The sequence below is a fragment of the Cardiocondyla obscurior genome, linkage group LG11 (assembly GCF_019399895.1).
Source record: "Cardiocondyla obscurior isolate alpha-2009 linkage group LG11, Cobs3.1, whole genome shotgun sequence".
Classification (NCBI taxonomy): Eukaryota; Metazoa; Arthropoda; class Insecta; order Hymenoptera; family Formicidae; genus Cardiocondyla; species Cardiocondyla obscurior.
This window is the reverse complement of record NC_091874.1, coordinates 2428939-2455778: the sequence shown is the minus strand read 5'-3', so window position 1 is coordinate 2455778 and position 26840 is coordinate 2428939. Positions and strand designations below refer to the sequence as shown.

The window sequence follows — 26840 nt, the reverse complement described above, 5'->3', positions numbered from 1 at the left end:
GCTTTAACGAGCACGCTCATTCATGACAATAACGGAAAGTGAAACTTTAAACGCAACTTTATCGCGGCCGAGCGAAGTGCGCACGCTCGAGGTCATTAGGAAGAAAGCGTGATATATAACGATCTGTCGGTGCCACTGGAATAGAAAATGCGGCCGTCGCTGGAAACGGCGATCATTTTCCTCGGCTTGTTAGGAGACTGCGAGCGTCACGGAGGATACGGCGATTGAAAGTAAGAGATCGCGAGCGCGCTGATCCAGTTCATTTATGGATGTTACTTAATCTCGGCGTACAGAAAACACCCGGTCGCCGAAGACCGCTGAATATCGACGCGAAAAACTTTACGTTGACGTTAAATAATGGTCGAGCGGTAATCACCGCAGCAAATTTTTTTTTTACAATTAAATACATTAAGTATTTTTTTTTTTTTTATATATAAAAAACCTACAAAGCTGGATCTTTGATCATTCGACTCTGCAGAGCAAAGATTCCTCCCACATTAGTGGCACATGGCTACGTTTCGCGCCGACATGTGTTCAGTGACTCAATTTTTTCTAATGATTCATTCGTTAATGTACTCGCCATTAGCGGTTACATTGGTATTCGCTTGTTTTTATATGTTATTGCACTCTGCGGAATCGCGTAAGGAAAACCAGCCTGAGAAAAGAGAAAGAGAGAGAGAGAGACGAAAGATCCAGGGTTCTTATCCCAATGCAGCGCAATAGCTATGAACATGTAGGGAATTTTTAAGTAACATGTCCTCGTAACAAGCCGCTTGCAAATATTACTGGCGGATGTTATTGCAAAGAAATATGAGGGCGAGTGGCGAGAAAAAGATAAATAATAAAAAAGAAGAATAAAAACAGAAAGAGAGAGAAAGAGAATTGACTCCCTGCTGCGCGGTTAGAGACTTAACGTCGCAGGAATTTTGTAGGACTTTGCACCGCGTTCACCTTGACAAATCGACGTTTCTCCTGAATGGCGGAATCGTATGTATGCACGAAGCCAGATATTACTGGGCCTCAACTTCTGCTTGAAAAATGTCCCAGACGTTTTTGTGAAAGCGCCGGGAAATACCGGCCACCTCTCGAGATAAGAGACACTCTCGCGCGTGTAAGCCTGATTTCGGTCAATCCTTTCTTCGAGATTGCGGAGAGCCATCGAGTCGACACAGTGTTAAACGTAAAGTTTCAAAAAGTCTGACCTAAATTTTCTATAACCCGCGAACGGCATTAGGTATTTCGCTACAAAAATCGGATTCTATTTTTATTCAGAAAACTTTATTCGTCATTATTTTTTTACTTATATGAAATTATTATTATTTTTTTTTATCGTACAATTATTATAATATTAGCTGATAAATTTCTGACTAAAAGTTTAAGTGGTAATTCTATTTAACTCAAATTGTTTCTTAAAACGTTTAAAAGTCCGTTTAGTTAACAACATTATAATGCTAACGTTATAATTACTTTGATGAGACGCTGCAATTATGTATTTAGCCGATGGTCATATTTGTTTATTATATGAGACTAATCTTCGCGATTGTTCACGTGTGACGGCGTACACCTTACTTTCATGAAAGCAAAATTTTAGGTCACCGATCAAAAAGGCCGCGCGACATTCCTGAGCCTCGATCGCTCGGTTAATTAATGTACGATATTACTAATGGCTGCGGATACACGGCGAACGTCTGCGTACGATTAAGTGGAGAGTAGTTTCACGGGATATGAAATCCTCGCCGCAAACCACACAACACAATGGATATTTATAGCGAATGGGAACTTTAATCGCGCGCGAATGCGACGATCGTCGTCAGTTGACTCACAATTTTTATCCATAAAAGAGAATTTATGAGAATTAAAATAACTTTCTAGATTTTGAGGTCAGTTAAACCGCAAAATAATGGACATTTTTTTTTCTCTTCTTTCTTTTTCTTTTTGCGATAAAAAGCAATTTAATTTCAAACAAAATTTTGCAAAATAATTAATGTTTGATTTATCGATGTTTCTTGTTGCGTATGATGTTTTTAAATACAATTAGCGACAGGGAAACGCGCGATTCCTTTTGCGATTGTTCTTATCGCTCAAGCGGGGGACACAGCGTGTGCAACCCGAGAAAATACTCGCACGTGCTACCAAAGCGAATGCATTATTCTCCTCACGCGACACGGCGTGTAAGATCATCGCGAACAATTAGACGACGATCTATTAGTGCGCTATTATCAAGCAAATCGCGCGGAAATCATCGCGGAAGAAAAATAAGCACGCGTTATTAAATTCGACTTCGAACTTCGACGATTCAGTCGAACGTTGTCATTCAATATTTTCTCTCAAAACATGCATAAGACTTTATATACACGCGCAAGTAAATCAAAATTATTTGTCTTTTTATATGCAGTTTGTTGATTAACGCTAACATGGAGAACAATAAAAAAACTGCCGTGCTTGTCGGTTTCTTCTGTAAAAAATTTAATTTAATAGTTATAATTAATTATTTGGCGCGCTTTTAATGTTTAAAATAAGAGAATTTAGTATTTCTTAATTAATACTGATAGTTAGTTTGTTCGAATATTAAAAACATCAAACAGCAGTACTTTCAATAATCAAACTGTAAATTATTTATTATTACCTTGGAATGTTAAATTTCTGTATAAACTGACGTGACGTTAAACAAGTTTACGTCACTTCTCGGTCAACATGACGTCAAGTGGACATTATTTTAATTCTCTTTGTTCGCCTTGGTTCTCTAAAAACGTTTGTTGTTTGCAGAAGACATCAGTTTTTATTACGATCTCGAGCATTTATATGCTATTCATTAATATTAATAATTATATGCACTAATTAAAATAATGTAACGATTAACGTTATATAAACGTGTTTTATCTAGTATCTGATAATTTACCAGAATCTCAGAAAAACGTTGGATATAAGACATAGGTCGTGAAAAAGAGATTTTATCAACGATCTTGAAAATGTTCGCGAAAAGCGAGAATTAAGAAAGGAAAAAAAAGAAAAAGAAAAAAAAAAGAAATTAAAAATACAATCTTACGATGCATAATCCGATCCTTAGTACATGATTAAACATATCATGGCGGTCGTCGACTCATTAGCCCGATACCCGCAGGGCTTCTATTTACATTATCCAATAGCTATACGTAAGCACGTAATCTACGATGTCGCAACATACCGTACTTAAATAAAATTCCACAAGAAATATTTAATTACATTACTCAGCAGATTTTGAACAATGATGCGTTTACGAGCTGTTCGCACCTAAATGCCGAAAATAATCTCTGGAGTCTAGTTTATTCATCTTTTTACGTAGATATTTTTTAAAATTATTTTTTGATATTATTGGAATATAAAATTTATAAAAATTTTTTTTTTTTTTTTTTTTCTCAATGTTTGTTTCAATTATTTAACTCAATTACGCTTCATCCATTTGTTAATATCGTCGGAAATGTTCCCTCCGCTCAACTTTTCGAACAGGTTCGTTATCCCTTTCGCTTCGAGACGTCTTCTCAAGATTAATATCTTTCGGTTAGCGATGAAAGTAGGAAAGTGCGGTGTAATGCATTCGAATTGAGATCAGAGCTCTTACTAAAGACAGCGCTCTCAGATATCAAAGATATTAATATCCAGCATATGTTTCTGCGTGAAAACATATCGCGGATGCGCGGACATGTGTGGAGGCGCTTCGTTTCTCATATGCAAAGTAAGCCGATCGATCAAATTTAACAAAAAAAAAAACAAAAAGAAAATAGAACCACCAGCGTCTCGGGTTTGCAAAATTTCGCCTAATGCTTTATTTACGCCGGCGCGTTTTTCCTCGATGAACTTATTAATTAACATTAACCGACAAAAATAAAACACGCGGTATCGAGCATGTAGACACGATTTCAAATTGCACGTACACTTTCTCCCGAGTTTGTTTCACGTGTTTTCAGTTCCCCGCGTATTCCCAGTTTTCGAGCATCTTGCTTCACTTCGCCGACTCGCGCTCAATTCCTCTCTTTATTATTAATATTAATCCCACCGTGGAGGCGTTAATATTTTGGCAATTAGTTCCGGAAACGTGGGCAATTACTTTTTGACCTTTTCGGCGAGACGGGGCGCGATTTCCTTCGCGAATACGCGGACAAATCAGGTTTTTCGTGCGTTAAGAATCTCCGCGCGATCGGAGAAGTGACCTATCACTAATTTTCCCGATTTTCGCACCTTTCCGCGGCGGACGTGTTGCACTCTCGTTCCCTTCGACGCGGCGGCCCTTCGGAGCTCCGTTTGCCGTCAGCTCGCGCGGGAATTCCTTCGGCGCGGCCTCGCACAGTTCTGGAGGAGCTTGGGTTCCGGAGCTCAGCGCGCGGCACGCGGATGTGCGGTACAACCGATCGGTTTGAACGTATTTCTCACACTGAGTCCGCCGCGGAGTCCGGTTGAGCAACGGACACGGAGGACTGGAGGCGCGCGCGTTGTCCCTCTCCAACACACGCTCTCTCGAGACACGCGTACACGCAGGAAAGGTGTAGACCGACATCGGTCTACCTGCCCGCTCGGCCCGACGTAATGAAGCGAACCGGCTCTCAGGCAAGTGCATCGCGCATTAAAAGATTCGTCTCGGAGAGCCCGGCACGCCGTAATCGGAAGATATCGACGTGAGATAGGCGACCTTGCCGGAGGAGACCGGGGGGAGGGAGGAGGGAGGTTTTTGCATACCAGAAAGAGGCCCCCTTAGCTTCCGCTTTCGCCTGTGCGAGCTCGCGTTTTCGATTTCGCGCCCATCCAATAGCATCGATAAGGACACACGCGGGTGAAGTAGTCGCGTCTTCGGATCTCGGATGCTGCAAACTTAAATCTCTGGATCCTTCGCTCTCGCTTTCTCCTTCGTGCGCGAAGTAGGAGGTTCCCGTAGTCGCGAAGTACGCGAGAAAAATTTTTCCACCGAGGGGGTGGGGGAGGGAATAATGATAGTAATGATAATCGTAGAGGACCGCCCGACGTTTTTGGCACATCTTGCAATTATCAGCGGCCGCGGTTGCGAAATTCTTATCGCCGGACGTCGCCGCGTGTTTTCTGCGGATCTTTTTAATTAAATTAATTTCTTAATTAACTCGGCTGAAATTCGATTAAGCGCCGGCGTGCACGTTGCACATTGTTTCGAGATAATCCAGCTGGAGCTAGCCGCGGCATCGCTAGAAACACATCCAAGGATGAACGTTTAACCCAGATAAGTGCATCTCGAACCGCAGTTGCATTATATAAGCACTTTTATTTGCATTAATAACAAGTATCGTAATTGCCGCATACTGCACGCATTTCATTTATGTATGATTTATTCATGATTTCTAGGTAAATTGTATATTTAATTATATACGCGGTCTGTCCACATGACGCGTAGTAACTAATAAGAGCGATCTTTGATCCGCTTATATCAAGCGGCCGTTTCTTGCAGCGATACGCATTTATATAAAAGACTCTGTGCGGTTATTTTAAATAAGAAATATCATAAACACTCGAACGCTGCCATTAAAATAAAATTTCCATTCAAATTGTAGGACTTTCAAATTTTTTTTTATTTATTTTTTTTTAATTAAATGCTTTAATTTTATTTTACAAATTATTATGGTTTAAAAAAAAATAATTAATTAAATATCGCATTTTAAGGATTTTTTACACAGTCCGTCGAAGAATCATAAATCTGGGATCATTACTATAAAAAGAAACGGGAGAATCCGGGCGATTCGAAAGGGACGCGTTCGGGCGGATCGAAAAATGTGCACGATCTTTGAAAAATCAAATGTCACGTTTGCATACGGAATCGTGTATGTCACTGCGAACGTGTGTAACGCGGTGGGAAATCTCGTCGTCCACACGTACACGGTGGCCTAAACACACGCGAGAGCGACCGGTTTCCATTCGTACGCGGCACCTGAGGTATCCCTCGCTCGTGTGCGTGAAACCTGCTCCCCGACGTGCACGTGCACCGTCAACGTCGGCCGCTTTCGTTCGAATCGGTGACGCCGCACACACGCATTCCGAGGATGTGTGTCGTAAACGAAAGTGCACTCGGCGCGGACCTGTGCCCCGCGATCTTCCGCTTGCGCCGCCATTCCGCACCGGCTGGAACCACCGCGAGCACCGCGTACAAAGAAACGTGAGCAGCAAACTTTAAGCTTGAAAAAAAAAAATAAGAAAAAACAAAAAAAAAAATGTATAAATTCACTTACGTTTCAAAATGGTTCTTTAAGTGCTCGACTCGCCGCTTTCCCCGCATCTTGATGCTAACGCCTCTACGGAATGTCATGCGTGACGCGCTTTATCTTCGGCATCTCGAGTGGGAAGAAGGAAGAAGGTGATACGAGAAAAATTCCAGAAACGTCAATCAATTATTTTTTTTTTTCTCCTCGACGATGCCCGAGATGCCGTTAAACTTGACACACTTCTCTCTCTCGGTATGGCCCACGAAATAAATACCCGAGACCACGTTCGTCAGCGAATTCGCTCGTTAGTAAACGCTCGTTAATCGAAAATGCAAGTAATCCCTGGTCGCAAAAGTCGTTTAGAAAAACGGCGGCGGCGGAATCGGCGTGGATCTTTTAAATAAATCCTGTCGTGATGTGCCCGCAATCTTCTCGACGTCTCGTTACTGCGTCTCACTACTGGCACACGAGCCGCTTATCGATTTGGTTCACGTATCGTGCCTATACGCGTCGCGATTTCAGCGAGATCGAAATTACGTAAACGCGATGCAAATCTCAGTGTGCAAAGTAATTCCTGCCGCGGCGAAATAATTATAGCAATTATCATAAGTATATTGTTGAGAGTCCCGATTCAACTCTCGCGGCACTATGCGGCTTACGTAATTGACAAAATAAAATAGACCCCTTGCGTGAAAAGAAAAGGATTTGCAGTTTTAACATTTCTTCTCGAACGAAGCAAGGCTCGCGATTAATTGTCCGTGAGATCCGACGTGACGTAACGCGACTGCCGTTGTTTTTTTTTATTATTATTATGTTTTTTTATTTTTATTAAATCGTTACCGTAATTATATAATATTTCGATGGAATTCAGTTGTGCAAAGCGTAAGAGAGCCTTACTTTTCGCGTCATTGAGGAATAATCGTCGTGTATTGCGTCTGTTTCATAATGGCCGGAGCTCGTTTCGTTGCCCATCGTCGAAATCTTCACGCGACGAAATCTCCGCGAGATTGATAAATTTATTAAAACAGCAAAGATACCTGCATTATGAAATTTATCAAGTTTTTTTTTCACGCAATATGGAAGTATAAAAAAATAATTGCTAATAAAAACAATTAATATCTTTTTTTTATTGTGAATATGTTAATATGTAAATATTTTTTTTTTTTTTTTAAGTTACTAACGTATACTAATTTATTGCCTACGAGGTGGCACATTCTTTCTTAACGATTTCAACTAACTCCCTCACGAGCTCCTTGTCGGTTACGTTAACAAAGTCGTCTTCATTAGCGCCCATCCTGATTCTGTTCGCGTTTCGCGCCGTCATTTTCTTCTTCTTCGCCGACGCGTGGAATTCTTTAGCGCCGGACTTAATAATCTCGCGAATGTTGTCCCTCGTGATACCAGCTCCAGGCATGATCGTCAGCTTCCGGGTTCTCAGAACCAGGGTTCTTATCAGCTCCAATCCCTCCGCGGCGCTGCTCCTTTGTCCCGACGTCAGAATTCGCGCGAAGCCGAGGTCGTCGAGAAGGTCCATTGACTTGAGGGGGTAGGTCGTCAGATCGAAGGCGCGATGAAACGTAACCGGTAATGGATGAGCGGCGGCAAGTATTCTCTTGCACGCAGCGACGTCGATCTCGTCGTCGGGCGTCAACGCGCCGAAGACGAACCCATCGACGCGATGATCCTTGAGAATCTTTAAATCGAGTTCCATGGCATTAATTTCCTCGGTACTGTAGACGAAGTCGCCAGATCGAACGCGGATCATGGCGTAGAGCGGAATTGTCGCGAAGGTTTGTATTTGATTAATCAGACCGGGGCTGGGCGTTAAACCACCCTCTGATAACGCCGAGCAAACTTCCAGCCTGCTGGCGCCGCCGTCCACCGCGTTTCTAGCCGATTCTATAGAATCGATACAGATTTCCATCTATAAATAAATAAAGAAAGTAAAATATCTCTATTTTAACTAATGCTTTTGTCTCTAAAAAAAATTGAAATAAAATTTTCCATAAAGTTAATACCGTAATTTGTGGAAAATTATTTATACTTAAAAGTTACATCGTGTGCTGACAAAACAGTATATGACAAAGTTTCCCAAACTGATTATCGACTGAAGGAAATAGGAATTATTTATAGACTAATAATATTTTTTTTACTTTACGGATAATTGTAACGAATAAAAAAATTAACTTGCCTCTGATCAGCGTAATTAATTCAGCTTCGATATATCTTGAAGTGGTTTCTTTGTATTGTAGATTGCTGCACACCAGCAGTGCTCCGCGTATTATTTTACTCTCATTCATATATTCTTAGTTTTAACTAGTTAAAGGTTGCCCGACGATAAAATTCCGTACACATATGCATTAAAGTATACATATGAAATGCAACCGCTCGACAGATATTTGCCAGACCCACGCGACACTCCACCGAGAGACGACCTCGGCATTAAATATGGTTGCCCGATGCTTCTGGAATGTTTAGCGTGAGTCTCGCCATCTATATCACATTCTCGCGACGCGCGATGATAACGATATCTGCGATAATAATAACTGCAAACAGCCTCGTTATATCTACTGATTTAACATTATTGCGACGGAAACAAAGAATTCAAAGCTAATTAGCTGTCAACTCTTTTTTTTTTTTTTTTTATTTATTTTTTTTTACAGTAGCTAAAAATAAAGCTAGGCGTGAAAAATATTTTTTCCTTTTTTTTTTTTTAGTTGGCGATTATCATATTTATAGTTAGTCGAGTCGGTAATAATTTAATTGGTATTGATATAAATGTTATTGCGAGGCTTCCGGCTTTAGTAATGCAAGTCACGTTTCTAGCCGACTAATGGAAATTTATATAGGATTACATAATAAATGTGGACGTATAAAATTCTTATTTATTGAGGGACAGGTTCGGATACAAGATTCATGAAGCGTAATGCAATATTGTATTATACAACATATATAATAAAATAATACCAAGTGCGGCGCACGCAAATAATATTAATAATAATTATAATATAATAATAATAATAAAATCAATAAAATAATAATAGTAACAAATATCAAGCGAATTTGGAAATCGGCGAATGGGATTTCGAATTGAGACGATATTCCGTAGCACACATCGCGGTGTCAGAATCTCCACGACTCTTCAGCGTTTCATTATTAATTTTGGAATGTACTTCGGCGCAATTTAACTTAAATCGTATTTGCATTCGCGATCTGCGAGCAGCCAGGGGGAAAAAAATTACAGCGCGTCCGTTTGCCCATTTTAATCAATTTGTTCGGCGTGGCAAGATTTAAGAAAACAAAAAAAATAATAATAATAAGAAAGAGAAGAAAAAAGGCAGATTCGTACAAACGCGAAGTTATTTCCGCGTGCAGAGACCGTTTCCACGAGTCTCCGATCAACACGATAAATTCCAATTACCGTTAAATATACAATTACGCGAGAGCAACGTAATAAAAATATACAATTTGTTGTAATCATCGCGTTCCGACCTGCTGTTCACGAGGGGGAATCCCCTTACAGAAGTTCCCAAATTAAAAGCGCCAAATTAATCCTGAAAATCGCTTACTTCGAGTGTTAAAAGTACTTGAGAAATTTATTTTGAGTATTAAAATACCATACGATAATTATTTCAATGCTCGGAGTAAGTGATTTTTCGCCGTTCACTTGGCAGTATCGATTTAAGAACTTTCGTAAGGCTCGCGATCGCGAAGGATATCGTGCCCTGTTGGTAATTGACATCCACCCCATGACGTACTTGCGAGAGGGACTCTCTTCGGGTTCTCGGTCCCAGATCTGTCCGTGAATTCAACTAAGATTTGACAGCGATGTATAGCGAGAGAGGGACCGAAGGGGGAGACCTGGGGAATCAAAGATCGCCGTTCGAGACGACCGCGATCGGTGACGGGCTCGTCGAGTTGCTCGAGTTCGTTGTCGCCCACTTGTTCTTGTGCGGGTCGACGCCGAAGCCCTCGTCGTAGTTGCCCCGCGTGATGAAAAGCTGCTTGAAGTGCGGGATGCAGTACAGCTTGCCGTTGTTCAAGGTGAAGGAGTCCATCCTGTTAAAACAATTATTTCATGAGTACTAAATTAAAGAAAGAAAAAAAAAAAATAATTTTCCCGCTTTCGTAAAACGAAAATTAAGAAGCTCATGGAAAGTAGATAGCGACTGTAACTCTTGAATCTTTATTTTTACGCGGAGTCATTGATGTAAAAGCTCGTAAACGGATATCTTTTCTCGTTACCTTAAAATACAATTGCACTGAAGACACCGGAAGCACTGCTTGTGGAAAATTTTGTTATTCGTCTCGACCTTCTCCAGAGGGTAGACCTTCTTCTCGCAGCTTTCGCAGACCTCCGCGCAGGTCGTCTGGATCTCCTGCACGATTGTTGCGTCAGAAAAGAAAATGATATGACAAACGCGCCGCGATTACCGTCAAAGACTCGCGATTTGCCGAACGTGTGACTGGCTGTGTGTGAGGAGAGACGCTTCGAAAGGAGTGTGAATTGAGAAAGAGCCCTTGTTGAAGTTGCCAAATTAACACGGCCGAGTACAGCTTGAAAAATTACTTATTTCGAGTATTAAAGGCGTTGTGTGTTTTAATGTTCGAAATAAGTGATTTTTGAGATTCCTTTGACGGGACTAATTTGAGAACTTCCACGAGGGCGGCCATGCACCAGGAGGTCTCTTCGCCCTTCGTTAGAAAAGCGAGTCAGACTCGGCACCGCTTCATTTCATCACTTGTGTATTATCGTAATAAATGTTACACGTGAAAGGTAAACAGAACAAGATCGTTATACACCAATAGAAATTACGCGCCGAGGGACGCGGTAAAACTAGTATTATCTACCTACGCTATACAAATCAGAAGAACTCGAGAGGCCGTTAACGAGGACTCGCAATTTGTGTCACGCGGGATCACGCCGACGTCCTGGTCGGCGGAGCGGATCTCCCGCAAACTTAGAATCAGCTCGGCGTTACAGATCGCGCTGAATCACTCAAACAAGTTTGCAATTCGTATTCGCAACGGAAGCTATTTATTGCACAAAGTGAAAAAAAAAAGAAAAAAAAAGAAAAAAAAATACGGAAGACGGGAAGAATTGTTCGCTGTCGAGAATATAAATTTTCGATCTTTCCCCAATCTCGCTCGGGACTGAAACTGACCTGGTGTCCGACCGGTCGGAGGAGAGAAAATTAACATTCGGTTCGGTATTTTACCTCGACACGTCGAACACCGGTCCAGTTTCAATCTTAATCTCCAGTCCGACGCGGGCTTTGGACTCGGACGCGTCCGAAAAGTTCGTACGATGCTCTCTCCCCAAATGTGGACCCTTCGACTTCGACTCTGACGCTTCAGCGAAGTCCCTCGCGTCTCCGTGCTGCTCGTACAAAAACGCGATATTTCGTACGAAAAATATTGAAGAAAAAAAAAATTGAAATAAACGCGACGGAACGAAAAACGATAAGGCCACCGACGAGAGAACATTTTACTCACAAGAAACAACGCGCAGTGTGTCGAGATTTATGATACAATCAAGCTCAACATTATACTTGCACTTTCATTTTTCATTGTAAAATAACAAATACGTAGTTGTTTTTTTTTTTTTCGTATTGCACAGATGCTTAGGTATTCAAATACACGATACATTCGCGCGTTCGCGAAGTGCCTTAGTCGTTTGAGTACAAATGCGGGAGCTCGAACGCGACGACACGAGAACGAATCTGTCGCTTTTATTTTTATTTTTAATTATCTTTTTCTTCACGGGAGTATAAAAATCTACCGCGCCATCGCGCTAAGCTGTAAAAAGACTCGAAATTTGTAAAAGCGATCGAAATAGCTGTGGTCCTAGCCGCTAATCGGCCCGAGGACACCTCGACAGTGCCCTACGCTTCCTTTCGCTTCGTTCAAATGATTTCCTCAGGTCCTCATCCCTCACGTGAAACTCGAGGAGTCACCTTTCGCTTATCACTTACCACTCTCACGCACTTACTTCTCTTTCGCGCTCTTATTCTGTCTCTCGCCTCATTCACAACGAAAAGCTTGGCACTTACGAAAATTAGAGGTTTAAAGACTCTAAGGTTCTAGAGGAAAATTCGTAACGATGCGAACGAACAGAAGTTCTTATCTCTAATTACATCTGTTATTGAAATTTATACAATTTCTAAATTAATCTGCTATTAAAGAAAATTCTTTTTTTTTTTTAATTTAATACACAAGTTCTAATCTCGTCTGAAATTTATATAAAAGTTATAATCTTATCCTATTACTTCACACGCGTGCGTCGATATCAATAAAACAAAATTGTTCATCATTTTCTATTAATTTCACATTCGCTTAACATTTTTTTATACACAATCAAAATTCAATAATTTATATTAGATTTGTGATCATCCTTGTTTTAATTTTTAATAATTATTCAGAGTATTAAAAAAAGAAAAAAAAAGACAAAACAAAACGTATCACTTACACATATAAAAAAGAAAATAAAGATACGTAGGGATTGCATCGATCGCGAAGTCTCTCGGGTCCGTTCGAATCGAATCCAATAAAGTTCAGCACCCTACATAGTCATTAGTAATCGCTCGCAACGATCTTCGATAAAAATCTATAATACCATAATGCCCAATCGCGCTTATTCAACAATATTAGAATTTTTAATTAATCAACAAATGATAATGTATCATAGATAATGGCATAAAATTCGGAGCTAAGAATATCAAAATAATTTATCGCCTAGATCACTCGAGATATTTTATCATCCGGCTATTTAGTCTCGCATCCTTGAACTACTCAAATAGCTGGTGTACCTGGCAATCCAATTTAATCCTAATTAAATTACGAAGGATTAAATGCGCATCGTTACGAATTTCGCTGCTCGAATGCGAGTCCATCTTGCGTTTTACAGATCCCAACGTCGTCGCGCGTACGCTGGCGGAAGAGTCTCGTTTCTCATGACCGAAGAAGCCCTCGTGGCAAGAAACCTAACGTACGCGCGACGCAAAGACGGACGTCTTTTATAGACAAAGTAAATTAGCAGATAATAAAATTCTCTCTCTGTTTTGTTACAAATATATCGTTACAATTATAAGAGCAAGTCGAGCGTTTCAGCGCGACGAATGCCAGAACCGCGGCTCTACGATCAAGCACGACTCTCGTGCAGTGAAACTTTCCCGAATTATTTCTCCACGCGGAGCTTTGTGAAAAGTAACGATTGACAGATGAGCATTTCTTTTTTTTTTTTTTCTATTTTTTTTCCAAAGCTTTCGTAATCCGCGGATCAATATGTGTATTAAATTCCCCGCGCGGCTTTTTTCCCTCGTGACTCAGCATGTCGCGGTCAACGGGACTTCGCCATCTGTCTGGAACTGATCTTTTTTTTTTCTTTTTTTTTTTCTTCTTTTTCCTCTCTCTCTTTCTCTCGGCACACGTCTTCCTTTCTAATTGGCAATCGCGCGAAACGCTCGACGGCTCCGGCGATCGCGCGAATCCTCACGATGCAGTGATATATTAACGCGTAACGTATGATACAGTCGAGTACCCGCGAAACGCCGGAGATGTTCGGAGTTTATCCCCCAAGAAAAAACGCAAGTTCGTTACAGCAATCGACGCAATAACCGAATTACTTTATCGCCGTTGTCCAACGCACGTGGGATCGAAGAAAAACCTTTCATCATGGACGTCCCAATGGCGCTCTTCCTTTGCCGTCTTCTCCTCTTCTCTCCTCCCGTCCTCGTAATCGAATTAATCCAGGTGCACCTCCTCCGTCTCTCTCTTTTTCTCTCTCTTTCTCTTTCTCCTTTACTGCTTCGCGTCACAAAAAGAAGACTTAATTTTTGTTACTGCCACTTTACGTTATTACACGACACAAGCGGGACTTCGGCCAAAATGTCGCAGGCAGATTTCAAACGAGGAGAAAGAAAGAATTAATGTCTTAAAACAGTGACACCACAATTAAAAAAAAAATAATAATAAGAAAAGAATATATATGCGTATGTAATCACATTAATCATGCTTATAATAATAATAATAATAATAATAATAATAATATAATCAGTATTAGTAAAAATTAATAAAATAACATAATAATCAGGAATAAAAATAACTAAAAGTATCAGCGCTTGCACGTAGGATTTAATTAGTTCCGTGGAAAATTGTAATAATATATTTTTAACGATTAATTAAAAAAAAAAAAAAAAAAAGAACGGCGTGTAAATAATTATCATAATATAGATTGAATATGAATTTGTATTCGTCGACTTCATTAAACGTAAAATCCACGAAACGAAAAATTGACGCATTAAATTACACAAGCAACAAATGTCGCTTTCGTAAAAATAAATCCTAGTTAAAAGCGAGCCGTATAAAATAAAGTAAAATACAATAAAATCTCGGTCGTGCATTTTTTCAAGCGGCGTTTGAATCGCGTTGAGACGTTGAATGGAATAATGAAATTTATTAATTAAAATAAAATATTAATTATATTATGAAAAACATTACATACAATATTATAGTTTATCGTTCGTTTTGAAATTTCTGACGCAATGCAAACGCCGCCGCCGACGAATAAAATACACTTACAAGTTTAAAACGGAAGCACACAACGATGAAAAATCACTCCATGCACGTACTTTACAATGCGAATCATTCATAAACACAAGGGGGATATTCGTCGGGAAAGGCGATCCTTCAAATTCCCGATTAATACGAACAAACGTGTCAAATCACAGAAGCGATTGTTACGATAAAAGAAATAAAAAAAAGAAATGTGTGTTTTCCAATATGTAATCAGTGCGTAATGGAAAATTTAAAAAAAAAATGGTGACACGGGGTGGCCAATTGGATGCAGAGAAAAGGGTAAAAATTAGATAAACGACGGTTGTGCGAACCGAAAAGACGTACTTACCACAAATCGGTTGACTTTGACCTTCGCCGCGCGCGGCGACTCGTTCGCCTGCGAACCCAGGGACTCGAAACGGGCCCTGAGGCTGCTCGCGGACTCTATGCTGGACTGCTCGCCCTGGGCCATCTCCATTTCGGCAACGTGGTGACTGCTCACCTTGCCGTCGGTCTCCTCCCAGTGCTCGAACTTGGCGCGCAGGGTCTTGGCGCGCGCCGCGTTTTGCGCCTGCTTCAGGAACTCGTCTTCCACCTGAGCCCCATAACGAGCGGAGGAATTCTGTTAATTGTCGGGTGTAGCCGCGTTGAAGGGCCGCGTTGAAGGGTCCGCTTTACCCGAAATTCGCGCGCGGGCGCAACGACCCCGGCGCGGATTCGCGCCGACTTTTTATTAACCCTTGAAAATCGTAAATTAATACTGCCGAAGTAATACAGTAGTTCACAGCAATGCTTCGAATACTTAGACGTGGAAATTTTTTGTATCTACAATACTTGGCAGTACTAATTTGGAAATTTCTATAAGAGAGACACGCCGCTTTTAGGTTTCCTTTCGAAACTCCGGGTCTTATTTGTTCGCTAATTAGGCCGCCGGAAATTACGCGCTTGAGGCGCGAAGACTTTTCAAATAGGAATTAAAGAGAGACCAACGAAAGGGTCATTCGCGCGGGATACGAACCTTGTCGGAGGCGCGAACGTAGTTGGGATCCCTGTCTTCGGCGCTTTCGTCACCGTCGGATTCCTCGCCGTCTTCGTCTTCTCCCTCGTCCGAGTCCGAGGCCGTCGCTTTAGCGAATTTGTCCTCGGGCGGTGGCGTGAAACGTTTCAAGGGCTTCGGGCCCTCCGGCAGCTCCTCCTTGCACGCGTTTTCCTCCATTTGCCGGAAAATAGACAGCATCTTTCTCGCTGTGTCCGTGTGTACCACCTCGTCTACTCTGTCGTCGGCTCGGACCACATCTGGATCGCGGTAAATCTCGCGATCCGGTGAGTTCATCTGCGAAAAAAAAATTCACATTCGTTAATACGTAATAAAATACGTAAAAATTTATAACTCGATCTAATTTCAGTGAACCCAATCTCAATGTTAATAAAACTTTTCGCGTAACGCGTTTTTAAATAAAACAGTCTTTTAATTAAAAATATGAAATAATACTTTACTTATCGAGTATTATCAAGCTTATTTTAATAATTACTTTTATTTATTAAGCATTAATAACTGCAATTGGATTATTTATACAAATCTACCTCGTTTCGAGGTCGTTAATCCGGAATTTATTTTAAATGTAACTTCGCTGTATATTTTATCTTCTGCGTAATTGCTAATCTAAAATTCGTGAAGAGCTAAGCCGGCAAGGACAGACGGGCGAAAAAGAACGGACCTCGCGTGCGTTGTTTACCGCTCGATAATTTTGAACCGAATATTTCGGCCGTGATGCATCGCCGGCGGATTCAGATAAAATCGAGATCGACGACCGAAATGTTTCTTTTTACCTAACCGTATCCGGCATGAGTCAACGCGAAGGGTCTCAAACGTGGGTGGCGCGACTACACAAATCTTCGGTAGAGACACAGACTTGTTTTTTTAATCAAAAAATATTATATACCGTAAAGACAGATCTAAGCTCAATATACATATTTCCGAAAATTTTACATAAAATATCGAAGGAGCACGATTACACTCAAATAATATAAACGAAATTAATAATAAAAAAAAAAAAAAATTAAAAATTAACGTGCTTTTAAAAAAAAAAAAAAAAATCATTAAAAACAGAGAAGTCGTGCAACAGAACTAAATAAATGAACACTTGCATGCTTCGAGATTTCAACTGCAGCATTAAAAGCGTGACAAGAATTTCTGTTATTCAAAAAAAAAAAAAAAAAAAAAAAAAAGGACTTATTCTTCTCGAGACACGAGGGTTCGGGCTCTTCTTGAGGCTTAGACTGGCCCGTGAACGTTTATACCTGAGCCTAGGTGGGTCAGGTAAATCGAGAACCTGATCACCGATCGAAGGTGACTCGTAGTGCCGCGACACTTCGAAAAGGCCACCCTCGCACCGGTTCGCGCCGAGACTTGTGACGAGACGCCGGTTTTTTGATCGGACGAAAGGGGGTTGCGGTAACGCGGCAAGGTTGACGTTTAATGGCGATCAATTGACAGGTTCAAGAGAGCGGTACCACGCACTCCGCCGGCGGCCAATTGCCGTCACTTACGACGATCTGGTCGCTTCGTTTCTCGCTCACGTCGGCGAGTCCGGCAAAAAAAAAAGCGCCGACCCGAGAACAAAATCCCCGAGACCTTCGTACAGACACGTTATTATACTCGAAGCGCGCAATTAAAATAGCTGAAGTTAAATTAAGCGATACGTCTAATCTCATTTGACAGTTTTTGATTACGACGGAGTCAGAAAAAAAAAGTAGGAGGAGGGGAGAAAAAAAAAAAAACGTGGCAATGTCTTGGTATCGCGATTCTTGATCAGAGATCTCGACTCTGTTGCGGTAATGGAGTCGGGAGGATCTACGGGAGAGTACTTCCAGCGGAATTCCACAAAGCCACCAGTCCAGAAAGGATATTTGATCACACGGTATCCCTCGGCACGTCAAGTGGCAAACGAAGCCGCGCCGAGAGAAGAATATAGAACCCAGCCATAATTTTATGACATTTTCAACGATAAATACTTATAATAAATGCGCAACTGTACGTTTAATCAAGTCGATCGTATTTATATCGTTAGAAAAAAATCATAAAACCATGGTTAGATTCAAAATTATGTTTTTTTTTTGTTTGTTTTTTTTTCTTTCTCCCCGAACTCTTTATCGTCGACGAAAATGCAGCTCGAGATCGCGCGGAAAGGAAATCTCGAACTGTTAATTAATTGCGAGCGATTGGCAGTAATTTGATGAAAACACGGCCGCGCATATTAATTGCGCGCTCTAAATATGTAGTTGAAACTTTCATATGAAAGTCTCACGCAACTTCCACGCGTCTGCAATCACGTCGGGATGTGTCGCTCGATGTAGAACGATTTACGATCGCGATCTTGCATTCAGCGCACGGATGACGTGGAAAGAAAAAAAGGATGTAATTTAGGCTTTGGATCGGTATATAAATCGAGCGAGAATGTAATTAATTACTTTTCTATGCAATTAACAAAAAAAAGAATGCGAGGAAAAATCGGACGTTCAACACGCGTCGCTAGAAAGAATTGAGTCGCACGATAATGTTAGCTTCGAGTGAAACCTTCGTGCGTACGCGGTGTGCGATTTTTGTGGGAAGTGGAACGCGATATTTCTCCGCGAGGTCTCCTCAAACGGTATCCCGAAAAAACGTTTCTCGATCACAGAGAATTAACGGATCGCCTCTCAGAAAATCTTCTTTTACAATTAAATACACCACTGATGAGCACTGAAACTCTAATTAACCAAAAATTATCGATACGAAGTACCGGTTTCGTGCCGACCCCGAGGAAGAGCGTGCAAATCGACCGTCTCGCGGGTCATTAGCTAAATCGTAGCGTCACTCGGCCGCGAAAGGTACACCGAGGGGGGAAAAAAAACGAGCCCAACTTCAATTTTATAATATTTCCGACTTAAACACACTCGATTCGATCACTTTTACCCAACGTCGTTGAATGAACTCTATTTATTCCTTAAAAATATTTTAAAATACTCCAAAGTTAAAGGCTGAACTTTTCCCTCGAGAAACGGAAAACGGATCTTTTCTCCGGTAGACGTAACCGAGATTTAACCTGGACCGGCGGTTACCTTTCCGTGATTTTTGGGACCCTCTTTGGCGAACGGCGCGAGACTGAGCGTCGTCGTTCGACTCCGGCGCGCTTCTCGAGGGAGGCTCTCCTTCCCTCGGGCTCGTGAGAAGTTCGTGCGGCGACAGCCGGTTGCTATGCCGTTCGCAGGAGGATAGGGGACCGCCGGTGTGTGTCCTCCTCCCCTCGGAACATCCGCACGTGCGTGCTGGTGTGCGTGTGCGTATGTGTGTGTGAGAAAGAGTTACTGCGAGGGGCCCCGTCGCGCCTTCCCTCGACCGAGGCTCTCCCGGGCCCCGGTGCCCGATCCGCTTGTATTACCCGCTCCTCACGAATGGAAGGATGTAGGAATACTAACGGTAAAAGTATGGCTGCTGACCACTCCGGGAGGGGGTTCAAGGACAGCTCGGTTTGCTGGAACCGACTCGCGCCGGTCCTCCGAGAGATGCGCGAGGCCCCCCTTTATTACGAGTCGCGTTTCGCGAAAACTGCCGCAGGATTCCTTATCGCGTCTCGATAATTATTGATAAGCCCGCCGGTTCGCGCCGGGGATGCACCCTCCGACAGGTGGAAATAAACTCGAGGGGGTTGTTCGCGCGAGTTAACGACTTTTCTTTTTTTTTTTTTTCTTTTTTTTATTGCTCGTGAGTTACAGATATACATATATATTTCACTTTGAAGGAAAATATTTAAATAAAAATAATTTAATTGCTTTTCTCATTATTTTACGAAACTGTTTTAAGATATGAAAATGTGTGAGAAATAAATATTGCGAGGGGGAAGTTAAGGAGAACGTGACTGCTGCTTGATCTTGGGTGGCCTGGACTTTCTCATAATTTTAAAAAAAGTAGCTCGAGGTTTACTTTTAATAACTTGTACAACGTGATCGACGTGATCGACTTTAATTTTAATAATAATAATAATTTCTTTTTTCTTTTAATTAAGAGCTAACGTTCTGTTAAATAAAGCATCAAGCAATAATAAATGTTACTTAACGCGAAGAGCTATATGATCGGAGAAAGTAATGCAAAATCGCGTTAGTATCAAACAAGAAAGAAAAAGAAAAAAAAACAAAAAAAAAGTAAAACACTCATGAAAATGCAGACGATTAAAAGCGTGATGCAATTTGAAATGGTCAAACGCGCACGAGCGCAAACATTTCTCCTATCTTAATTGAAAATGAGATCACGCAGTTTCTGAGGAAACCGATATCACGCGCCGCATTGCGAAATTTATCTCTCCCCCTCAATAATAACGCTAAACGTGTTTTAAGATATCTTTACATCCTTCGTCATCGATAATTTGAAAGTCTTCACGCTCAAGTCGATAACAATGTCAGTGATAATTATTTCAATTGAAGGGAATAATTTACAACCGTGCGAAATATAACGGTGCAGAAACAAAGAGTTAAATTAATTACACTCGCGTCATTAAATAAACAGTTAATTAAATTAAAATATTATTTAATATTATATAATTAAATTTTATAATATAATAAAAAAAAAAAAAGAAAAATTATAGAATTTAAAATGTTCTCCCGGTGTCTTCCGCGATTTATAAGCAAACGTCACATTCGCCGTGGAACAGTCCAGCGAATTGCGGCGATTTTATTAGTCAGCACGCATATAATTGTTAGAGAAAATCGACACAAAAGTGTGAGTCAATTAATCAACGACAATGAGGCCCAAAAGACCGAACCTTGACTTGACCGTCGCGGGGCGGCGTAATGCGAAATTGCTTCCGCTGTTTCTCCGGTTCCTTATAGGTTTCGAAGAATTTGAACTTGTTTGTAATTTCCGACGTTTCCACGTGGACCTCCTCGGTCGTGTCTGAGCTGCGCACCACGTCGTCCGAGACTTGACGAGCCATAAACGCCTTTTTCGCACAAACGTTTTCGGAAATTATCATTACCAAACGTCATTGACGCTGCGTGCGCGTTTCGTGAAAAATCTCACGCAGTTCTCATTTTAAGAAGAAGAAAAAAGAAATAAAAAAAAAAATAAAAGAAATACTTTCCTTGACGCTGTATTACTTTTAACAACGAACAATATCACATAATAAATAATAAAATAATTTCGAATAAAAATCATTTTCGATAATCTCACTTCGAGTAGAAACTACGTTTTGAAATATTAAATTAATATTTTAATTATTCGAGGAAATATATGTTGGAGTACAAATAGAAGTTCTAACTTGGTTGTTTTAAGGCGAATTGACGTTTCAACGACTTGAAAGACGGCGCGCGAATTCAGGCTAATTAAATACGCATGTATAATAGATAAAGGAAATCGGACTTACATCTCGTGCACGTCGTGAGGTCTCGGTCGGCGTTTTCGGAAGGACTGGCGTCACCGAACGTCCTGTTTTCGCCGCGGTGGCATCCAGCTCCAAAAAGAGCGACCGCGACTTCCTGCTAATTCCTGCGCGGCACGACCAACATAGATTAGCCATAAATCACCCGTAAACTGTCAATTAGCAGGTGGTAACTTTGCATCGAATCGACGACTCATAACGGTCTACTTTTGCTCGGAAGAAAAATTAATTTCTCGCACAAAGCCGCTGAATAGCGATATGACCTCTTAACACAATCTTCTATTTTGTAGATACTAGGCTGCTTTCTTTCGAGTTTTCATTGAAGATGCACAGTGACTGCATAAGATGAAGGTGAATATTAATATTAAAATTATCAAGTAGGAAGCAAACGCGTTTACAACACAATTAAGCAAACGAGAAATCTTTATCAATGGAAAATTAAAAAAAAAAAAAGAAAAAAACTTTAATTAAAAAGAAATAAAATAACGATGGCTTTGTACTCGAGAGTTTTCTCACGTTAATATTAAATCCTTTTGTTCGTCGACAATCGTGGATAATTTATTTATAGCTTCTGAATCACTCGCGCGTATTTTCAGAATTATCACATACTTCCTCTTCTATTCCTATGCAGTCATAATGCGGCAGAAATGTTCGATCAAACATTTCGCCGGTCTATTTCAGACCTATTTTAAGTTACCACCTCGGCGTTTCGGCTTTTCGTAATTTTCCAATTTTCCCGGGTAATCGATCGTCGAAAACCCCCTTTCCTACCTGCGGCGATCACCTCCTCGTCGGCCTTCTCCGGTTTCGGTTTACTGTCGGCTTCATCGTCCGAGGCCGCGATCGGCTCGCCGCGCTCGAATCTTTCTTTGAGAGACCGAGCGTGGGTGGTCGAATGCTGGATCTCTTCCGCTGCGTTTATTTTTGTGACGCGATCGCTTCCGGCTACCGCCTGTTGATACATCTCCTTCATTTTACCCTGTTTGCCCTGCAAACCGGAGGAAGAAGAGAGAGAGATTAATGGTTTGCTGCCGGTGAGAAGTGCGACGCGACGGCAGAATTATCTGTCGCATTTGAGGAGCGGGCTTCCGCGTGGAAAAAAAAAAGAGAAGCCGGTTGGGATAAAAGTCGCGAAAGAAATGCGCGCAGCTGTCTTTCAACGGCTCAATTTACACTTTTACGACGCGTCACGCGCGCGATAATAACGTAAAAAAAGAACGACTACGTAAATGTTGAGACCGTTACAACGGAGCCGCGCGGCTTTTTATTCGCGCCCGCTGTAAAATGTGATTCACCGCGAAATAATGACGACGATACTTATGGATTCATCCCGATAATTTTCCACGCGGGTCTACAGGGCGAAAGAAATTACCAAGAACAATCGCGATCGGATTCCCGCGATCTCCTCCTTTCTGGCTTCGCGCTGAACCTCGCGCCTTCCCTGCTGACTGGTTGATTCCCAGCGGCTCTTAATGTCGTCCATCTTCGAGAAGCTGATCGGTCGCTCGCGCGTGCTGCGTTTTGACTTTATGATTTCGGTATCCAGTTCTAAAATAAAAAAAAATTTAAAAAAAAATTAAAAATTATAAAATTATAACGAAAACGAGAAGTTTTTACCAGCGGAAGAAATTAATTAAAAAACGTAATGTACGTTAAAAAGAATTATTATTATTGATAGTAGCTTTATTAATCTAGCGTTAATCATATACTTAGGTTCTTTTCTCTTAATGAAGATTTATTCTGTTAAGTTTAAGTGTCTTTATTACTCGGTGCGATTTAAAAGGACTTTAGTTAGGCTGAAAAATTCGTACTCGAAAGGTCTAAAGAGTCTACAGATTTTTGATAGGTTTTTTATCAATCTCACCTTCGGTCTCCTCCGTTTCCACCTCGTCTTCGCTTTCGCTGGACTCTTCGTACGGTATACCATTGAGAGATTCATCCGCCACGCCGATGTCCATGCCTTTCGCCTGAAATCTGAACGAGAAAAGGTATTCACGGGTACTTCGCGTCATCGCGGACGGATTTAATACATTTGTTGTAATAATTTACACCGTGTTTTTTTAAACTTCGAATTACGCAAAGAAAACCGCTGACTATTGAATACCGCGAAAACGTCATCCGTGTTGGTTACACGTCACTCGTGGACGATTTAATGAACTCAGCGACAGTTTCATCTATACATATAATAATCGCAAATGTCAAGATTTCTAAAAGCGATATATATTTTTTTAATTAATATTAAATATAATAAAAGTTCACGTAATAAAATCGCACGGTGCAATCGATTGTAACGAAATGTACACAAAATTAATTTTACACGTAACGCAAAGACTCCCTTTTCGCCGCGCGCGGTGTTCGAAACTGCAAAGAGCACCTCCCGAAAATTACGTCACCCACTCACTTGGCCAATTTGCTGAGAATACTCGGCGATCTCTTGACGGCGATCTGCGACGGCGAGCGTTCGATCTCATTGGCGTTCTCCGTGCTGGCCTTCTCGAAGACTTGGAAGCGCGACTTGACGTTCAGGCTCGAGAGTTCCTCGAGTCCGAGATCAGGTTTATCGGAAGCTGAAATTCAGAAAGAGATCTTTTTACTCACGTCCCTCTTTTTCCACCTCTTCTCCGCGGGGAGCGCACTCGGTGTTCAAACATTTCGACACCCTTTCTCTTTCGCCGCGGCAAGGAAACTGGTTAGATACTCGAGATTGACGATTCATGGAAGAGGCGAGTACGAAAACTCTGAAAAATGAGTCTGGCTGAAAGGACCTGAGTCGGGAAGAAAGGATCGGGCCTTGATGCGATCGATCTCGGGTCAAGGCTCTTGCGAGCACCTCGCTTTCTTCGTGCGACACCGCGATACCGCGATGTTCCGCTTCCAAGCGGAGCCGACGCCGAGAGATGTTTCATTGTGAACGGGAATGTTGCAGGATTATTTCTCCAATAATTCATCGGTAAGTTTGCAAATTAGTTGCACGACTTCCACACGTTAGCGACATTCTTCAAGGCTGAGAAACGTGAAGGGGACACACTGACAATCGTGCGATGCGTTAAAATACGCGACTAGCATTTCGCACGCGAGCAGCGCGTGGATCATTAAAAGCATCATCGCCAGTCGAACGACATTATTTTTCCCATGCAGCCGGAAAGTTAATTTTAACACTGACAGCGAGGCTGGTGCGAGCCACATCGTAATTCGGCGGAATGCGCCAGTGGCTCGCGGGTCTCGAGAAAAATATGCCGACTAATGAAACGCCCGGCGCCAATAACGAGGCGCGACTCGCTTTATTAATCGGCACGCCAATCGGGACGCGATTTGACGCGCAGATAAATTTTCGATTCGGCGGCCAGTCATCGGTTAAAAAGCCACTCGGCAAAACCGGCGTCAGGGTTACCAAACTGGGCTATTTTCCGTAAATTAAAATTATCTAAAAAAAAAAATAATATCTTTCACAATATAAATTCTTCAAAAGCAGGTTTTTGACTACTCGAAATAATTCAGAATGCGGACATTCGCTTTTACATTTTTTTAAATTAATAAAATTTAATTTTATAAAAGAAATTTTTTTTTTTTTTTTCTAATTAAATGTAATTTAATTTATAAAATTAAAATTTGGATTTGGAAATGTTCGATTTTAAAAGCAGCCCAATCTGGCAACTTTTGTTCCACGCCACTATCACACACACACACCCCGTCAAACGTTGACGTTGCTGTTCGTTACCTCTGACCACGTCGGGCGGCAGCTCTTTCGGCTCGTTCTCCCGTATGATCAGCTCCGGCTTTCGAGGTCGCACTGCGGAGTTCACAAGACAATTCTTTGTCGCATTAACGATACCCCTCGTTCGTTCGCGCGCAATTTACACGGGAAAAGAAACGAGATGAGAATCGCAATTCCAGCCACCGCGTTAAAGAGCCTAACAAACTTGGGTCTCTCGCCCACCGTTGACACTCGGGCCTTCTGAATCGTGCCAGCGCATTAAAACAACGTTAAGCGCGTCGTATCTAAATTTTCTACGCCATTGTCTGTATCACGTCGAAAATAGAGTCGTATTTCTTATAATTTCTTATCATTATCTTCTCACCGGGCGATCAATCTTCTCTAATTGTCCACGACTCGACGCGATCGTCCTCCGGTACACGCATCGCGCTCTTAAGACAAGACGAGATCCGCTACAGACGGAAATATGTACATACATTACATTCCGCGACAAACGCGACCGGAATTGATCTGCCGCTGACCGCGTGAGCGAGTTCTATCTTTTCCAACTTTTCCCTTGAGGAACATTAATATTTCTGCGCCTCGTGGTGCTCGCATAATTCTCCGCGCAAAGTCTCAACCGAGATTAGAGGCGAGATGGAGCCGACGGTGAATTTGAGCGTCCGAGGCGAGGTTTAATGAGCGGATCCGCGAAGACGATCCTTTTAAGCGGATTACCGCGCGAAATGGCGATCGCCTTACCGGGCTGGTCGGACTCCTCGACCGGTTTCGGTTGGAAGAGCTCCTTGAAGTGCGGCTTGCAGTAGAGCGTGCTCTCGTGGCTCTCGTAATTGTCGACGTTGAGCTGCTTGCTGCACTGCACGCACCGGAAGCAATTCTTGTGCCAGACCAGACCCTCGGCCTTCGTCTGCTCCATTTGGAACACGACCTTGCCGCAGCTGCGACAATTCGCGTTCGCGTCGGCATTCTGGCCCACCTGCAACGCACCAGTGCACCGATTAATTGGCACCCTCGCGACTTTCACCTCCTCGCGACGGGGAAGCGAACGGACGACGCACTCCGGATCAATCCCGGTTAAACGCGTTACGTGACTTCGAATTTAAGAAAGAGATTTATTGCTCAAAAAATTTTAACTTAAACCGCGAGTTCAAAAAAAAAAAAAGAAAGAAAAAGAAAATTATAAAAAATAAAAATGGTTTATTTAAAAATTTAATTTAAATAAAAAAGATATTTTGTAGATTTTTTTTTTTTTTTGTTACGATTTACGATCGTCGGAGAAATGTTGCGCGATAAGTACTTTAATGAGGTTTGCGTGAAATGAAGGAGACTTACGGCGTTTAGTTGCTGCTGGACCTTCCCCGCGTCGACCGAGCGAACGTGCAAAACCGTCTTCTTGGTAAGAGCGTCAAACTTGTTGAAGCTCGATTTCTGTAAGTACAAACGATGGGAACGTCAGATAACGGGCGGCGTGAATCGAGTGGCTGAGAAAAGAGGGAGACAGGGGGAAAGACAGGTGCGAAAGAGTACGTTCCGCAGGCAAACATTTTTCTAGCATTATCCACGAACGAGAAGGAAATTGTATTTCTCGACAGTTCTTTACTATCGAAATAAGATGCAGGCGGAAATAAAAGGGAGAAGTAGACGAGTACGAAGTCGCCGTTGTGCACGAACGGAGAACGCAAAATGATTAAGTTACCGAAGGTTGTCGACTATGTCTGATCGAAAGTATTCCACTCGCAAATTCAGAAACTTTCGTCGAGGAAAAATAAAACGCTGCAAAATGCATAAATTGTTCTAAACTCCACTTTTGCGTTTTCCGACTTACACGAGGGGCGGTAATAACTTTTCGAAGAGAGATCGTACACAGAAATTCGAAAGGGTGAAATCAGTCGCAGAGTAAAAAAAGCGAAGCGCAATTTATCTCTTTCTAAGAGCGGCAAAAGCGATTAAAAAAAAAAAAAA

The 26840-nt window shown here is 41.7% G+C and overlaps 3 protein-coding genes across 8 annotated transcripts in view; all 3 read right to left on the bottom strand.

Moving 5' to 3' along the window:
• Snu (ABC-type transporter snustorr) overlaps positions 1–4511 on the bottom strand; it is a 51040-nt gene extending 46529 nt beyond the window's left edge. The window contains exon 1 of the mRNA XM_070663461.1: positions 4216–4511. The gene's annotated coding sequence lies outside the window, so the exon portion shown is untranslated. The remainder of the gene's footprint in view (positions 1–4215) is intronic.
• Positions 4512–7080: 2569 nt separating this feature from the next.
• LOC139106636 (copper homeostasis protein cutC homolog) lies at positions 7081–8921 on the bottom strand. The gene has a single exon (XM_070663563.1). It carries the CDS (start codon positions 8116–8118, stop codon positions 7393–7395), a length of 726 nt encoding a protein of 241 aa, XP_070519664.1. The 5' UTR covers positions 8119–8921; the 3' UTR covers positions 7081–7392.
• Positions 8922–9056: 135 nt separating this feature from the next.
• Positions 9057–26840, bottom strand: part of LOC139106629 (uncharacterized) — a 55277-nt gene continuing 37493 nt past the window's right edge. For 2 of the 6 annotated variants that reach the window (XM_070663544.1, XM_070663542.1), the window contains exons 7-19: positions 26211–26306; positions 25620–25854; positions 24882–24953; positions 23565–23730; positions 23028–23137; positions 22536–22711; positions 21935–22151; positions 21149–21270; positions 20549–20725; positions 15769–16083; positions 15100–15345; positions 10440–10573; positions 9057–10253 (exon numbers count right to left, since the gene is read on the bottom strand). In XM_070663544.1, coding sequence (XP_070519645.1) covers positions 10064–10253; positions 10440–10573; positions 15100–15345; positions 15769–16083; positions 20549–20725; positions 21149–21270; positions 21935–22151; positions 22536–22711; positions 23028–23137; positions 23565–23730; positions 24882–24953; positions 25620–25854; positions 26211–26306 — 2256 coding nt within the window. In that variant the 3' untranslated portion in view covers positions 9057–10063. Of the gene's footprint in view, positions 10254–10439; positions 10574–10923; positions 14001–15099; positions 15346–15768; positions 16084–20548; positions 20726–21148; positions 21271–21934; positions 22152–22535; positions 22712–23027; positions 23138–23564; positions 23731–24881; positions 24954–25619; positions 25855–26210; positions 26307–26840 lie in introns of those variants that run through there. The other 4 variants (XM_070663541.1, XM_070663540.1, XM_070663545.1 and 1 more) reach the window with 4 other exon arrangements.

Excerpts from the sequence above, each read along its gene's own strand:
- LOC139106636 (XM_070663563.1), bottom strand. The coding sequence starts at position 8,118 with ATGGAAATCTGTATCGATTCTATAGAATCGGCTAGAAACGCGGTGGAC.